The sequence below is a fragment of the Saccoglossus kowalevskii genome, chromosome 13 (genome assembly GCF_978046115.1).
Source record: "Saccoglossus kowalevskii chromosome 13, keSacKowa6.1, whole genome shotgun sequence".
Taxonomy (NCBI): domain Eukaryota; kingdom Metazoa; phylum Hemichordata; class Enteropneusta; family Harrimaniidae; genus Saccoglossus; species Saccoglossus kowalevskii.
Genome location: NC_140653.1, coordinates 16948575 through 16965494, shown reverse-complemented (window position 1 = coordinate 16965494; position 16920 = coordinate 16948575). Strand labels below are relative to the sequence as shown.

The window sequence follows — 16920 nt, the reverse complement described above, 5'->3', positions numbered from 1 at the left end:
AAAGTGGGTGTCCAGCTTACTGATTGAAAACTGATATACTAATCTGGTGTTGATTACTCATTTCTGACACGGCTCGCTCAAGTTTTGTTTTCAGTTCACGGGCAAATTGCCAGTGCGATTACCATGACACGTTTTAATAGCTACTTCACCGCATTAGCGCGTTATCTACCTAATCAACGGTCTCGTGTGAAGTACAAACGCCATTGATACTGCAGTTAATATCGATAATAACAATTTATACATAAAGCACCAGAACTGGCGAATATGACGTCATATTAGTTTCATGGTGTTTTAGATACGCAGTGATACCTCAGACCACTAAAGAAGAGGTGATACGTATCACGGCCCCGAACATGAACTTGAATGACCAGTGATGCAATGTTAGCAGATTTTAACAAGGTGACTTTGCCGAATGTCGAACTTAAAGCGGGAGGGTCGTCAACTGCGCACGCGCGGGAATTGAGTCCCAAGTGATGATACCAACGCACGCTAAGAACGCAAAGGCTCATTAGTAGACGATTGTTTGTAAACACGCTAAGACCGCCTGACGCATGCGTAGGTGACGACTCCCCCGCTTCAAGTCCCGTAAACATGTTCGTATTTATCGAATTTATATGAATTACATGACAATCTTCAAGTTCACGAGATTTTCATCATGATAGTTTCAGGAATAAATACATGTGCTCTCATGCGTTGTTATCTAACTGTTAACCTCCGTTAATATTTTGTGAAATAGAAAAAAAATGACTAGTTTGTGTAAACTAACCAAAGCTGTCAATATTTTATCCTGAATGTAACACAAAGTAGCCTCAGCTGTGTCTGGTATGTTTTAGATAACACGCGCAATAGCGCCCTCTGTAGGTCGCGTGAAAAGTGGGCCTGTGCTCACTGACATATGAGCAATACATACAACAACACGATACATTGCTACCAAATTTGATTAACGATTTTGATGTAATTGTTTGTGTAATAGCAGGTTTCAACGAAAACTGAACCCCAATAAACCATACACTGTACACTGAAAGATGAATCAATGACATTCACGCTTTTACAATTTTATTTTACTTATACATATCATGGTTTACGGAAATGAAAAGTGTCAGCTAAATTAAACAATATATGAAAGAGAGACTATGGATAATGTTCCCCAAAGTGCCATCTCTTGCATGACTCTGTTTGAAACGTCGTGCACATGCATGAAGGTTGGCCTAAAAACTCCTAACACCTGTAACCTGTTTTGGTTGAATTAAATGCATGGCCATAATTCATCGACGCAAACTTTAAAGCAGCTGGCCCGAAAGTTTCAGTGTGTTGTTGAGTGTATACCTAAGCAGTGTCGCCGTAAAGCAGGTGTGGTCATGGCTTCTAAGTGGTCAATGTCAACAGATAGTGGAAATTAGACAATGATTTGTTGATGAGAAAGTTATTTTGATCTTGCTGAGTACTTTGAATTAAATTAAAGCAGCCAGTGTATAAGTAGCTAACACCAAGGGAATTCGGGCTACATCCTCACTCTGCCCCATGGTGTTTCCTACTCAAATATAATGCCCGGTAAGCGTGTATTTATTTCTTTTTATCAACTTTGACTATCAGATCGGGTTTCAAGGGATATTCTGGAGTATCATATACATCTTGTTCGCAATAAGACTTCAATGATATCCGTAATCCACGTGAAAGCAGGAAAGGAAAACATTAACTTGAATCAGTGATAGTGAATAAAATCTCAAAGACACCGCCTGCGGATGCGAGAGATTATACGATACACCACACCTGTGAATGCTATTATTGTATTAAATTTTGTACTTGGTTCAAATTAGAAAAACATGAATACAAACACAGATGGGTTTACAGTATTTCAAATTCACATTACCCAATTACCATCCACTCATAATAATTAATTTCTTATATTTTACGATATCCGTAAAAACTTTCAGTGGAACTGTAATCGTGCTATTGAGATAAGTAAGGCAACACGAGAAAACTATGATCTATGAAACAGAATCAAAGATAAATAAATAAATAAATACAATTGGTGGCCATTGGCATGTATTACAGCTGTATATAACCTTGTATTATTCGACAGGCTTGGCCATGATGTCATCATGCACTATTATTTAAAAATGTTATTATTTCATTGTGATCTAAAATTATATATTTGTAAACATATTTACGATCATTAGGCCTTCATTGGCGGTACGCTCTAGTCGGGTGAGTGGAACTTGATATATTCAATTCCATCCGTCTATGCAATGACTGATATAGAATTAATATAAACATTAAAAATGATATATCAACATTTTACGTATTTTGTGCATCGGAATGCCTAATACATAAACAATCGGGGACGTAAGGCATATACCTGAATTTGTGTGGCGTTACCGATACCTGCCGCAGCTGCGTGCTGGGCGCTCGCTCATTGTACAGAAACAAAGAGTTATTCTGACTGTGAATAACATCACATCGTGAACGAAACTAGGTCGAAACTCAGGAGTGTGTTTTCTCCGGTTATCTTCATTGCGACGATACATCGACGGTTGATGAACCACGTGAGCATTACTGATTTCTGTGTATTTCTTGTAAATGTATTGTATTCTCATATTTATTCGGTTTTATTTGCATCCTTATTAATACCATGACCTTGTAGATTTCTATTGGCATCTACTACTATGCACATATGCTATGACAACTCTAATTATAGCTTCAAATTACGCATATGGTTTCAGCCGTACTTATCACGAGAGAAAATACTTTGTTAGAATATGTATTCGTTTTTAAAGTGTGATATTGCGACTGAAAACAGCCAAAAATATCGCACAATGACGTTTCTGAATGTAGAAACTCTACTTTCAAATGTAGAGGTGCAATTTTATAAGTTATGTATAGTTCACAGGCGTTTAATACATTTGTACAGGTGGTGCTTATCGGCAGTTTCGGTGTGGCGCATGGTATATCAATGGTAGCTATGCTTAGTATGGCACACCTGTGCAATTCGCATCGTGAATGAAATGCGGGAAACCCGCCCATATCGTACAACAAGAAATAGTTATTGGGGGAGGGGCACGAAGAACAGTGATATATTAATCATTCATAAATCAAAAGTGCGTGCGTGCATATTGCCATGGTGATTTTAACCTTCCGTTCATGTACATAAGTAGCATTTTTACATATTTAGCACTGAAAAACAATAAACATGTATTTCAGTCGTCTGCAAAACGCCAAACGGACCCTAGTATGGACGTATGCGAAGTGTTACGTGCGCTTTCGAATGTCTTTCTTATTTGGAAATACAACATTTTCCGTTCACTGCGAGAACGTACGCGGGTTATGCGTGAAATGGAGTATAAATACAGGACAAACAAAAGTCGTAACATTCTACTTACGTTAAAACATCATGTGAGATTCGACAAACGTGAAATTATTTTTGAGGTATTCTCTCGCTTAATAATATGCTATGTGTAGGTTAGAGTTCAGAAAGATTTGTCCTCAAAAATATGTTTAGCTCCACCCAAACACATTCCTGACAACCATTCTTATTGATACTGACCGGCTTAGAAGTCGGCCATTGAGCGAGTGTGTGATTGCTGTCAGAATCGCCGTGATTTGCAGTCAAGCCCGAAATTGTAGCGAATTTTACTCTTTGTCTCACTCAACCAGTATAGGAAAGCATCGGTTTCCCTTGCTCGTCGGTCCGATCGTCATACTGCGTTGTGCCTACTTTGTGGTATTCTGACAATAACCTCATAATATTACTATAACTATAGTTCATTTTTATTCAAACACTGAAAAAATGGATCTAGTTTAAATAGAAAATGAATTTGCCTCGAATATACCTCGCTATGAGTCCTATGGCGAACAGGACGCGGCGCGACGACCACCGCCCTTTGAAAGAAATTGAGTTTAAATAAGTATATATTTAATGTTTATTTAAAGAAAACGAGGCCACCCGGGATAACAATAAAATTCAATTGTTTCGACCTAACGCAGTCACAGAAGGCCTTTTCCGGGGTCTAGAATAAATTTAAAGGGCGGCAGTCGTCGTGCCGCGTCCTGTTCGATATGGGACTCATAGCGACGTATACAACGCGTGTAAAATACATTGTTTATTTACACGAAATTCGAACACGCGCTGCGCGACGACCACCGCGCCTTAAAAAAATATTAATCAGGCACATACATGAAAGATTTCTGAGATAAAAAGTATAAGTAGAGTAAAAGCCTACAGCTACAGAAAATAAGAATTCCTAGCCTTAGTGGGAAAGCCAATGATAATAAAAAATAAAGACATAAATTAACATGCAATAGTGGAGATCTAGTCGGTGGCGCTGAGTTTGCATAATGACGTAATGCTTTTACCACAATCGATGCAATAAAGCTAATTCCCCGAGGCATCATAAGTTCTGGTGACCTGGTGCTCCTTTGTACATAGCAGAGTATTCTAGAATGCGCAATGAAGTAAAATTATCTTAAGTAAATAAACCAGTGACTTGTGAAACGTTATCCTCAGGGCGACGTATTTATTGAAATCCTGGTTGTTTGTTTTTAAATTAACTCGGTGGTATCATTTCGAGTTGGCTGTTCTCGTGTTTCCACCAGCCGTGGTCGGACATCCATATGTTTAACAACGTATTTCTGAGGAGATACATGTTAATTATCCACAGCATGATAAATTGTACATTGTCCAATAAAGTACGTGTTCTTGTACCACAACACGAGGTCCCTTATGTAACATCTTATCTATATGTACACAGTGTGCTGTTCACAAAAAGTAATACCTTCTCACTGATTTGTTAATTTTCTTTATATTATTAGTATTCTGCTGTATTCCGGTCTCTCGAGATTTCAAGATGTAGTTAAAAGAATACATTTTACTCGAGGTTACACGTTATTAACCCAGTCATTTTCCTCAGACAAATTCCAATATAATTACATCCGTTTCTGGATTGTTTATCACGTGAATATTAAGGTCAGATGCAAATTAAATTGTACAATGATTGATGTGCTTTAATTATTCGGACGTCACAATGTAATCAGTGCATAGAAATATGTCAACAAGGTGAAATGTACAAACACACATTGAGTATTGACACAAGCAGCATTAATTGCATGCCATAAATCAAAACACATACCACAGACTGAGCAGCCCCGATTCAATTCGCCAATTTACTCATATGGGGTATTGAAATCGATCAAATATGTGATTAGCATAGCATGGCTTACAAAGCCAAAAGGGGATAAATTGTAACTTGTGTCAACTTGTAGTTGAGTGTGTTTGATTGACAGCGAATCTTGTTTATTTCATCAATTTGTGCGCCATTATTATACTTTTTATTTACATACAAAAATCAATAATTAATTAATGCTTTTTGTTTGGTTTCTCTCTACCTTTGGTTTATTATACTATGGATATAAAACAGATTTGTTTATTATGAATAGAGCATCTGAAACGGCGTATTAACCATGGGTTTAATTTATCTTACTACTACTTTCATCTTGCTACCTGCGTTAACTTAGTCTAGTAAAACGCAAAACAATTTCTCTCTCCAGGTAGGATTGCTAAAATATCTTTTTTTTAGCTCCGCTGTCGACTTTGTCGAGCGGATCTTATCATATGAGTGATTGTCCGTCGGCGTCCGTCGTCTGTCGTCGTCCGTGTCAACTTTCTACATTTTCAACTTCTTCTTGAAAACTACAATTCTTATTGCTTTGATACTTGATGTACCTTGGGCAGACCTCTCTTGGTTTGTTCATTTCGTGATGATATCTTTAATTCTCTAATTTTGTTGAATATTTTTGTTATTTTTGGTAAAAAGTGATATTTTTAATTTCTTTTTGAAAACTGCAAGTCCAATTGCTTTGATACTATACATATTTTTCATTTTCTAATGATATCTTCAGTTCTTTAATTGAAATGTGCATTTGACAGGCTGCTTGTTTCAGTAACCAAGCACCAGGATAGTAGTTGCACAACGTAAGTCAAAGTAGTTAGTTACAACCCGGCCTCCTAACAAACTTCCGATTCTGACGCCTCTTCACCTTCATAAATGACGCTTTCTGATTGGATGTCACACTACCTCACATGGTAGGTCACGTGCAGTGAAATGTACATATGACATTGTGCTTCATTCCGCGGAGACACTGGGTGGTAGCAATCATTCTAAGTGTTTCAACAATTTATCAACTCATCCAGCCCCAATTACAGAGATTCACATTGAGAACAACTAATGAGGAATGAATTTGAACTCAATTAAGAAAAAGAGAACCATGTAGCTGTAATCTAATTAAGTGCAGACGCAGAGCAAAGGCGGTGAGTTTTATTACAATCAATCTTAATCAGAATTGACTTTCAATGAATGCTACTGTTTAACTAAAGGGCAAATTGAGTTCATTTGGCATGACGTTATTACTAACTTTTATTTGTTTCTTCATTAAATACACCGAATACGAAATGAAATTAGAATTCACAGAATAAAAACTTCGCGTTCGCGTTCTATTCAGTATCCCGGGAGTAACGTCAGATTTCGTGATATTTCATCACTTGATGACTGTCCTGATGTCATGCAGTGCAAGCAACGAAAGACACGCTTAACCGATATGACCTCAGAATGTACACTCATAACCTATAAAAATATCTGTAATTAGAGTACACTACATATTTGAATGCCAATAAAATGCGATAACAGCAGGGTCTTAGGCATGAATACAATTGTTGCCCGTTTTTACCTTGTTTGATTATATTTACACACAATTCCAGGCATGGAGGTATTGCGTCATGTGGTGAACAGTTAAAGGGCGATAGTCGTCGCGCCGCGTCTCGTTCGATATGGGACTCATAGCGACGTATACAACGCGTGTAAAATACTTTGTTTATTTACATGAAATTCGAACACGCGCTGCGCGACAACCGCCGCGCTTTAAGTTCAATTGATTTCTTTGAAAGACAGTTGTTTTTATATTCTTTCCACAATTTTGATATTTCATGCAATGAGTTTTAAATATTCAAGTTATTTGATATATACACTAATAGTAACCATAGGGATTCAAGCAACAAAGAAAGAAACAAACGAACTCATAAATGAGTAAACCAGCCAATCAATCGATTGTTCATATTAGCGTGTTCTTGAACACAGGTTGCACCATATACTGTACACGGTTTCATTGCATATGTATCAGTTTTCTGCGCCGTTGTTATAGGTAAAAATAATTACCGATATATTTTATCGATAATTACCGATATATTTGACGCAATACTCGCCGGCATTCTGTGTGACCGCTATGCCTTGAAAAAGTAATTATGCGCGAGCAGCAACTATTACATCATGCAGAATTTATCGACATCCGGTTTTACATTATGACAGCAAACAAACTAAATTAAAGTTAGTTTAATATGTTGCTTACTAGTAACTAAAGAAATAATAACCGCAATTATAAAATTTGCTTGCAATAAACGATTGTAAATTCAAAAGAATTACAACCATATAAAGAAGGATACACAAATATTGACAAACGGTAAAAAGCAATTATTTGGTTCACCACTCTAAGGAATCCATTGATCGGTAAATCATTACAAGACCGGACTTGTTAATGGGGCGGAGGTAATTCTCTGTTATTAAATTCAATTGTAGGTACACAGTTTGCGGCAATGTGTTGATCCGTGAATAAAAGACGTAATCAGACGTAGGACTCACGGGAGCTATGGAAAAAAGGAATAAAATAAAGCAAAATTAAAAATAGAAATTGTTTGCGTGGTAATTCTTATACTGGGCAGGACGGTAGGGGTGTCCGTTACCAGCGTGGATCGTGTTCGTTCTCTCCAAGAAAGTTAACGCCTACACAACGCAAGATAGAGGCCCCTGGTAGCAATAGGCACTGTACCTGTGTACAACAAATTGTGTGTAAATTACCAAGTTATTCTGTGATAAAAATAACATATTCTAATATATATATCCAAACTTGAATTGAATGTATGTAGAAAAAAAAAACAGATACCAGTGCTGTTGAAATCGCACCGCCTGATGCAATGTCACGGTGCATTTTCTAGATGAACTCCTGTTTTTTCACGCACCAACAGTGTTAAATGTGTTGATGCTGTGCTATTTAATAGCTCATATACGCGCTAATTAAACCACATAGTGAGCAGTTTATCTATTTATAATAGTATACATGTTTAATATACTAGTTTGTTATTTCCATATGTAGATCAGCATGAGTGCGATACGCCAAATGATTGTACACATAATAATATAATCATATTCAGTTGGTTGGTTTTACCCACTACCTGCAGTGCCAGACCGCTGTTATGACGAAAACGTAACGAGAATTATTATCACTATGAGATTCATATCCGATACCCATTACTCGGTAATTATTGTTATTGATATAAATATTCGTTAACGTATAGAATCTAAAATGGATCCGTGGTTAACGGACACAATTACAGTTACGTTAGAAATAACATAATTCGTGCACCTGCTCCTTGAAATTGAACAGTCGGTCGCCATGTAATTTGAAATTGCTTTTGTGAAATGTTGACATGAACGGGTCGGTAATATGCTTACATGTTTAATAGCTGAGATTTATTGAAAAACATGTTTAGGGTTGTGTTATTATATTCATTAAGTGCATGCGACTAAACAGGAACGTGTTATTGCAGCAAATGTCAGTAACATTGGTGTTCCACGAGTATTGTTTCGACGGGGGATGTTGATATTACAGTCGTCTTCGAGTTCGAGTCAGTCATGTGGACCACACACACGTCTTCGCTATTCTCCCGTCGTCCGTCACTGACAGCCTGGTCTAGACGGTGTGTAAGTTTCGTAGCGTCCCCTCGCAATACAAATACATATATGTGTCGTTCGTGCGCAATGGTTCCTGAACTTGCAATATTTGAATATGATGAAAAAACCTATATCAATAACAAGAGTTGAAAAATGTCAACGTCACAGAAGAATCACGCGTACAAAAACTTATTAGCTTTGTGTGTTTGTATGACTCACTGCGAATACACAACACTTACATATGCTAAAAATGTTAATTATTATTTTCACTCTGGTGTCGATTTCTATCATGACCTTTCAGTAGGCCATTGGAATATAACATATATGTCACATGTGGGTGAACGTTGACCTTTCAATATATCATAGTATAGTACGTTCCCTTTCTCAACTACATAGCTACGCATATGTTATATTCCAAACATGTGTGGGTAGTACACCAATTAATAACGGGGTTGTCCGTGGCCTACAAATACATGTAAAGGTATAACGTTTCAGAAGAACTGGCCACCATGCGAAGTATATCTAAGAAATCTGGATAACACTCTGGCCTCTTGACTTCTTTGTTCTCTGGGGACATTATCTACGTCCATATCCCGTTATTTCACCGATGTGCAATCTTGATACAAAGTCAGAAAATACCCAGTGACAGTACTAAAAGAAGGGCCAATGTTCGCAACTCCATGTTCAAAGGCAAACACCTTGTCTTTTTTGGTATAAAATATTTCAATATCTGTGATCGGATTTCGTACTGCGTCACATCATAAGTAGATTATGCAAGTGTAACTCGTGCAATCGCTCAGATTTCAACTTCACTCGGATCTGTGCCCCTCGTGTCGATCTATATCTGAACGATTGCAGATTTGAACTTCACTCGGATATGTGTCCCTCGTGTTGTTCAATATCCGAACAATTGTACTTCCAACCTTACAATATCCAATATATAAAACCTTATTGTGTGTCTTAATTTATGGGTTTCAGAGTCATGTGACAGGCGGTTGTCACAATACATCATCAGAGCCGCCATCTTGTTTACCGTGACAATAATTGACCATTGTGTTTATATTCAGCTGAGCATACCAATGGGAATGGCATACAATGAAATTTAAACCGCGATGTGGTAATTATTAAATTAGAGTATTCCACCTACATACACAAATCGATCTGAATCGACTTTCATGGTCAAGATTTACACATCTCGTGTTACTTGATACGCACTCATAAAAAAACTAAACAGCGACTCTCTACAATCGTCATGTGATAAAGAGACAATATCGATATTTTGAAAAATTTTCTTAATTGTGTTCTTTGCCCACGGGCTGTACATTGATACAAACTGTTAATTCACCGTACAGGTGGACTCGAGTGAACATCATTCAATATATGTGTCAATGCAACGTGCGAATCAATCATTTTATTATGACGAAACGTCGTCATTAATTCTTTGTACCACTATTATAATTATCGAATGCAAATTCTGAAAATACCTCATCCGTTTACTTCTTTAACAACTACTAATTATAATATAAAAACCTTTATTAAATTTAAGAATAGTGTGACGCAATTTAAGAGATTAAAGGGCGTTGATCTCCTCGACAATCACAATTCATTTACAAGTTGGTGTTGGTTTTTTTTAAATTTTGAACAGTCATATTTGATGTTGATCAAAGACATACCCTCGCGAGCTCATTGCTGAGCTCGTTACACATTGGAAAAAATAGAAGAATATAGCATTCTCCTGCCCAGATCAATGTCTTGATACGTGATGGAAACAATCGCATATAGCCATTTATTCCTAATCCAATGTCATGCTCACGGCGGAGATGCGTGATTAATAAAAAATAGCTCACGATTTTGCATATGTATCTTGCAAATAGTCAATTCATCTATTTATTTGAAGAGCTACAATCGACCAGAAATCGCCATGACAACATCGACACAGTTGAGTTGGGCATTTATGCGTATTAGTGCGTATACAATTTAATGGGAAGATGTATATCGGGGGGATATTTAGAAGACAAACATGCTTTAAAACGGAATTTGAAAGTAATGAGTGTATTGAAATTCCCTCTTATTATGTTGTTCGACTTACATGTCGCCCTATATGTAAAAGTACTTTAACCTACATTAATATACCGACATTTCGGAATGTACAAATCTCCGAATAGGAAATATGAGTTTAAAAAGAATTTGGTAATTGTAGGTAAAGTAAGCTTGGAAACAATCGCTGAATGCTGGGTTATATCTACAGCGGAAATAGACTCATCAATTCCGTTTTAAGTTGATATATCTTTCATACTTTCTCATGTTACACACTGAAGACACAATAATTTTTGTTTTCACTAGAAGCCACTTGCGGTTTACGTCGTCGCCTTGCTTGAAATAATGCATATGTGTCAGTGATATTTAATACACGCAATTGTAAATTGATTTCCACTTTTCATATTCTGTGTTGACAGATGGAATATTATAAATCCATATTTTTTCGCTGCAGATATTGATTATTTTCGCTCACCATACGATTCAATTCATTGGGTCCAAATGAGCACCAGACAACGGAAACAGCTGAGAGCTCGCCGAATTACATAATTCAATCTCGCCTGTCGTGATAATTATTAAAACATTCTTTATATTTCGATATCTTCTGGCATGCATTCTGCTTGTATAAGTCATATGTTTATGATTCCGTCTGTCATCGCCCTAGTGTACACGTACGACGACACCCTGACCTTATCCACCTTCTTATGCAGAAACTCTCCTCTTCTGAGCATAGGGATGATCTTCTTTCAGAATCTATGCCACCAACAATGTGAAAACTTCCTCTATTCAATGAACAACACACTGAAATTACAAAATTAATTTAATAAAGGACCCGTATGTATACCCCAAAAAGCTTGATACATCCAGCACTGTAGGGCCGATCCGAGTAGCAATATTGGAGACAATAATATAACCACAACCGGGGAAATATTTGTCTACATTACAAAGCTTATAAATTGGTGAATTGACCCATGCTGCTTTATACTACATACCCAACCCTCTTACTAACCACTTATTTATTGTCTGAGCGACGATTCACTTAAAATAGAATTATTCTCCACGTTTCAGTCAAATTTGAATTACAATTCACAATGTCGGTTTGTCAAGTGTTATCATCATTGTAAAATAGTCGGTGAAAATTTATACTGGTCTGAAAGCGACGACCTTGCACATTATCTGTTCCCAGCTGTTTATACTGAGTGGGGTAAACCCAAAACACGTTATTTCAGCAGCTAATACATTTCACGATGTGAAACATTATCTCGTACATTATGCCACATATCTCTAATATGTAAATCCACAGTAGGGGGTAAGGAGTAGTACTTAGTTCTTCGTTGAAATGGAAAAACATATCGCACGTAATCACCAGAAGTACATAGCGCGTTAATATTTATATAGATATTAACCATTTGATGACCTATTTTACTGCTATGTATGACAATATATTATAATAATATTTTTTTTCTTGAAATAAACCGGATGTTTGATTTTCTTTAAATTGGATACATGAGATACATTATGGCCTTAAAATAATAAGTATTAATCTACACGAAGCAATATATACGAAACATGTCTAATACAAGTTTCTCATGGTGTGGTGTTCGCATTTAATTAAATTCAAGAGAAATTTAATTTATGTAACTGTTCAGTAAATGAACACATTTTAAGTTATCACGTGTCATTATATAGAATTTGGAACACGATATTTATTGAGTGCTAAAGACGATAAGTTGTATAATTAGATTATAGCGCTCTTTATATATGCAAGTATGTCTCATTATTTATTCGCAAAATACGACAATATGCAAATAAGTCTAATACATTTTATTATATACAAGTCAAGTTAAAGTTTGCTAAAATTCATATAATATATGTACCCCAACACCATAGAGAATAGTGTTTCACGCAAAACGCCGTGAGGGCCCGAGGCATATGTGATTTCATTCTGTAATGTTCGAAGGGTTATACATGATAATGATTGGCATAAGAGATAACTCTGAACATCGTGGCTGGTTACTATGACAACGACAGACACATCATTAGGACATACCTTCATTTATTTGTTTGTTCGTATGTTTGCACATTCTTACCTAGTGAGTTTCCTCAGAGTATATCATTGTATAGTGGATATACTCGATTGGGTGTCATTGACAGGCCTTTCTGGCAGCTTCTGCTCTGCTCGGTGCGTTGTTTTGTGTGGAATCCGTGACTGGTCGCAAAGTAACGTGCGCGTAATCGCCGAACAGGATACACCCCGCGAATTGCGGCTGTTGCACGAGGTTAGATTCCTGAGTTTACGCTGGATGACTAGCAAGCGTTCGTGAAAACACGTATCACATAAACATGACTTGATCAACGTTAAAAGCGCGTTTGGCATGTGATTAGTTTCATCCACGGCACTACAAGTAGCTCGTATCGGATCGAATCTCCTCCACAATACTGAGAACACACGACGCACTTACTGACTCAAGTTCTATCTTATCTGTCTTCTCGACAGGGCTCTGTACAGGGCAAAGCGCCACTCTAAAGAAATGACAGGGGAAAGCCGGCGATGTCGATGCCAATTTGGTCTGAAATGCAAGTTTCTCTTCCTGACGGTATTGGTGGTAGCTTATGTTGTCGGCGGAGCGTGGGTTTTTGCGCTGATTGAGAACCCCAATCAGGAACGCCAGGAGGCCGACATCCAGGTAACGAAGGAGAGACTGCTAAGCAACCTTACCAGTCTTCTCGATCCCAACCGAGAAAACGCGACGATAGAGATGATTATACGGGTAGACGAATTTGAAGCCTTATTATTCAAGAAGTTCAAATCAGGTGGAACTCCGTCGGGCAAATCGGTGCCTTGGGATTGGACGTCTGGTTGTTTCTTCTGCATGACTGTCCTGACAACAATAGGTAGGTGGGGTCCTTTATTCACCAATTCACCGAATTTGTGAATGCATTGTTTGAACCTATTCACGACACTATCATTATAGCACTTTAGGTGCCTGATTCCCAACGCTTGAGCGCTGATATTTATAATAGTTTCGCTAACGCGATCATTTACTGTTGTACAATAACAGGCATTTTTCATTCGGCTAAAATAGCAACACTTCTAAGCTGAAATAACAATGTTACACACAGGTTATGACACGTAATCTCTGTCGATATAGATAGATGGATAACAATTACGCTGCCTAAATCCCTTACGGGTGTTACAGTTCAGTATGAATTCTTCTATCTAATACGAGCTGTGCATTTGGCAGTATCACATAGTTTGTTAAATATGCCATGTATAGGTTGTTTAGCAATGCTAACATTGACGTTGAATAGATATTGTTGTACATAGTGCACGGTGTATATACATATACGTGTATACCGAACTTTAGCGCGTAAATGCGTAGAACATGTGGTACACTAATGTTTATTGTGTTGTCATTGTCGTCCAATAATAGACTAGTGGTTTGTATAAATTACAACACCGGCTTGCATTCCAGAGATCATGATTTTCTCTCGGCGGAGTATCCAGAAAATTTAGATATCGCTGTGCCAGCGGTGTTCCTTGACATTTGAGCGTACGCTGTATTGCATAAAGTATTCTCGCTTGTCGTGAAATTTATTAATCATTGCATACGCCTTGTGTTTCTATTTGTGTCTGTGCATGAGATGCCATCGCTCCTACGCGTTTGGAGTAGTTTCCTAAATTACTTTACTCAGACTGGAGTTACTTCTCACCCGAGCAAAAGCGAGATTATTCGAAATCCTGCAATTCTTGCACCGCATTGCAATATTGCTTCTACCTCACGCAACCAGCAACGCGGCATTCAATATGTTCAATGAAAAGAAAAATGGATTTCCGTTAAACTTCCGAATGGTAAATAGATACATACAGCCTTTCATATTGGACATTTGCATGTTCAACCGGAGAAATGACATTCAGATAATTGAACACAATGGATATGGTGAGGCAGATGGAGGGAAAACGCAATACAATACACGATAGAGCATTCAAATGTATGCAACAGTGAAAAGATTCACCATTCAGTTTCTTTGATCACAACGATTCATACGCTTTCGAACACGCAAAGCATTGACTTTGAACAATTAAATGTAACCCAAACTTGACAGTAAAATTGTTCTTTTAAATGGAATGAGTAAATAAATATACATAAATGAATATAAAAATGATATATCCGCCGTTAGCGCTCTGACGTACTAATTATTAAGCGCGCTGTTATTGATAAAAAATACGTGTGTACTCAGAAGGCGTGTGATCCTTTTTCTCAATTGGTTGCCTTGGTGATTTCTCCATCTCTGTTATCTCGCATCGCTACTTGCAATCGGTGTCGCGTAGTTCTATGTCGGTACATGAAAGTGTATTATTCCGTGACGCGAAAGATGACATCTTAATATACTCAAACGTGATTTAGCCACGAGCGTGCACAATATACGCACTTGCAATTGATTGTAAAATAACACTTCAGGAACAGGAATGTAAAAACCCCGGGAATGTGTGGAGAAAATTTACATGATTAGTGTAATTACAGATTATATGGTTAGCATTATAATTGACCTTACGCGTGCTATGCTACGTACTGGTACGAGGTGATGACTGGTGTGATGCCCTGTGGAATCCTCGATCGCTGCGTAAGCTTGAAATCATCCGCCTTTACATTCCATCAAAAACACGATTTCGTAACCGATTACTCAGTGTGAGCGCAAGAGGTTAATGTTACACAGCGTACGATGAACCGATGGTGTAGTTAATCGTGTAAGTTGGGTGCGATGACTTAACATATGTACATGTAAAACATGGCGGAAGTCATAACGATTCTGATGTAATAGAACATGGTTTCACGCAGAGTCTGGTTAATAGCATAACTATTACGCACACAGTTATAATCATACTAATCAATATTACCCACTGTGCGCTGTATACCCGATATCATTATTTTAATTACAATGTTTGTTCGTGAAAGTAGGAGAATATCCAAAATCCCGATACGCCAATTCAAAACTTCCTCTTATAATTTACAAAGTGATCGCGACATGAGAGTATGTATCCAAGGAGACTGCAGACTAAGATGGGATAAATGAGTGCCTTTTTCTTTGTTACTTTTTAAAAGCAATGACTTCAAAAATTATGTCATTTATTTATTTGTTTACTCGTCAACACCACGTGACTAATACGCGTCCATGAAAACGACCAACTAACCAGAATGCCAACACAAGCTATTAACATACAAGATAATTTATACATACAATGTTTCAATTACAAAACAACTCCTTTCAAACTTCGAATAAAGTGGAGTTTAAAATTAATTAAAATATTTATGCAGAGAATGTCATTACGATTCAACCCTAGCAATGCAGCCAATAAAACGCCGCTTTAATTGGTTACCTCTACTTTTTATTTGCGCCGTTTCTTGCATATATTTCACAACAATAAAAAAATGTTTTTTTATTTTAAAACACTCAAATAGCAGTATTCTCTCCATGCCTTTAACAAGAAACTCAATATTGCTACGTATTATGTGACGTATCGACGTATTTATTATCAATATAATAACAATATATACCGCAGTAGTGGCTGAGAGATACATCGCTAATATCGTTCACCGCTTCTCAGTATTACCAAAATAGCCACGTGTAATCATTTAATAATATCTGATAAAATTCCTATTGAAATGTGGTGTAACGCGTTGTGTTTTGTTTGTCTGCATCGAATGCCAGACCTTCACAATACACTTGTTTTTTACCGGCTTTTTGAAGTTGACCAATCCTATTTAGGAAAAGCCTTTCATTCACAATGAATCGTAGCTTTCAAAGAGATGGGAAACATCTGCGTGTGTCGCATGTACTTTCTATTTCCCGGAAAAATGATTGGCAGTTCGTCAAGTCCAAACTCGTTAACCACCCAGGTCAATGTATTCTCGCTGAAGCTTCGTATGTTTATTAACCGAATTGAATTCATTGGTAATTGGGTTTGGGATTTGGTAATTGATGCGAATGAAGCAAACATCGTTCTATTAATCGCTTTCAAAATAAACTTATTAACCGTATACGTCTGTTGCTACGTAATTCTCGCATACACAGGTGTATGCATAGAACGCGATTTAAACCGCTGGGG

General features: G+C 37.3%; 1 protein-coding gene across 1 annotated transcript in view; it reads left to right on the top strand.

The window, feature by feature from the left end:
• The window catches only part of LOC100378120 (potassium channel, subfamily K, member 16-like), a 93602-nt gene that overhangs the window by 48837 nt on the left and 27845 nt on the right, over positions 1 to 16920 (top strand). Inside the window, exon 2 of the mRNA XM_006817460.3 lies at positions 13309 to 13706. Coding sequence (XP_006817523.1) covers positions 13343 to 13706 — 364 coding nt within the window. The 5' untranslated portion in view covers positions 13309 to 13342. The remainder of the gene's footprint in view (positions 1 to 13308; positions 13707 to 16920) is intronic.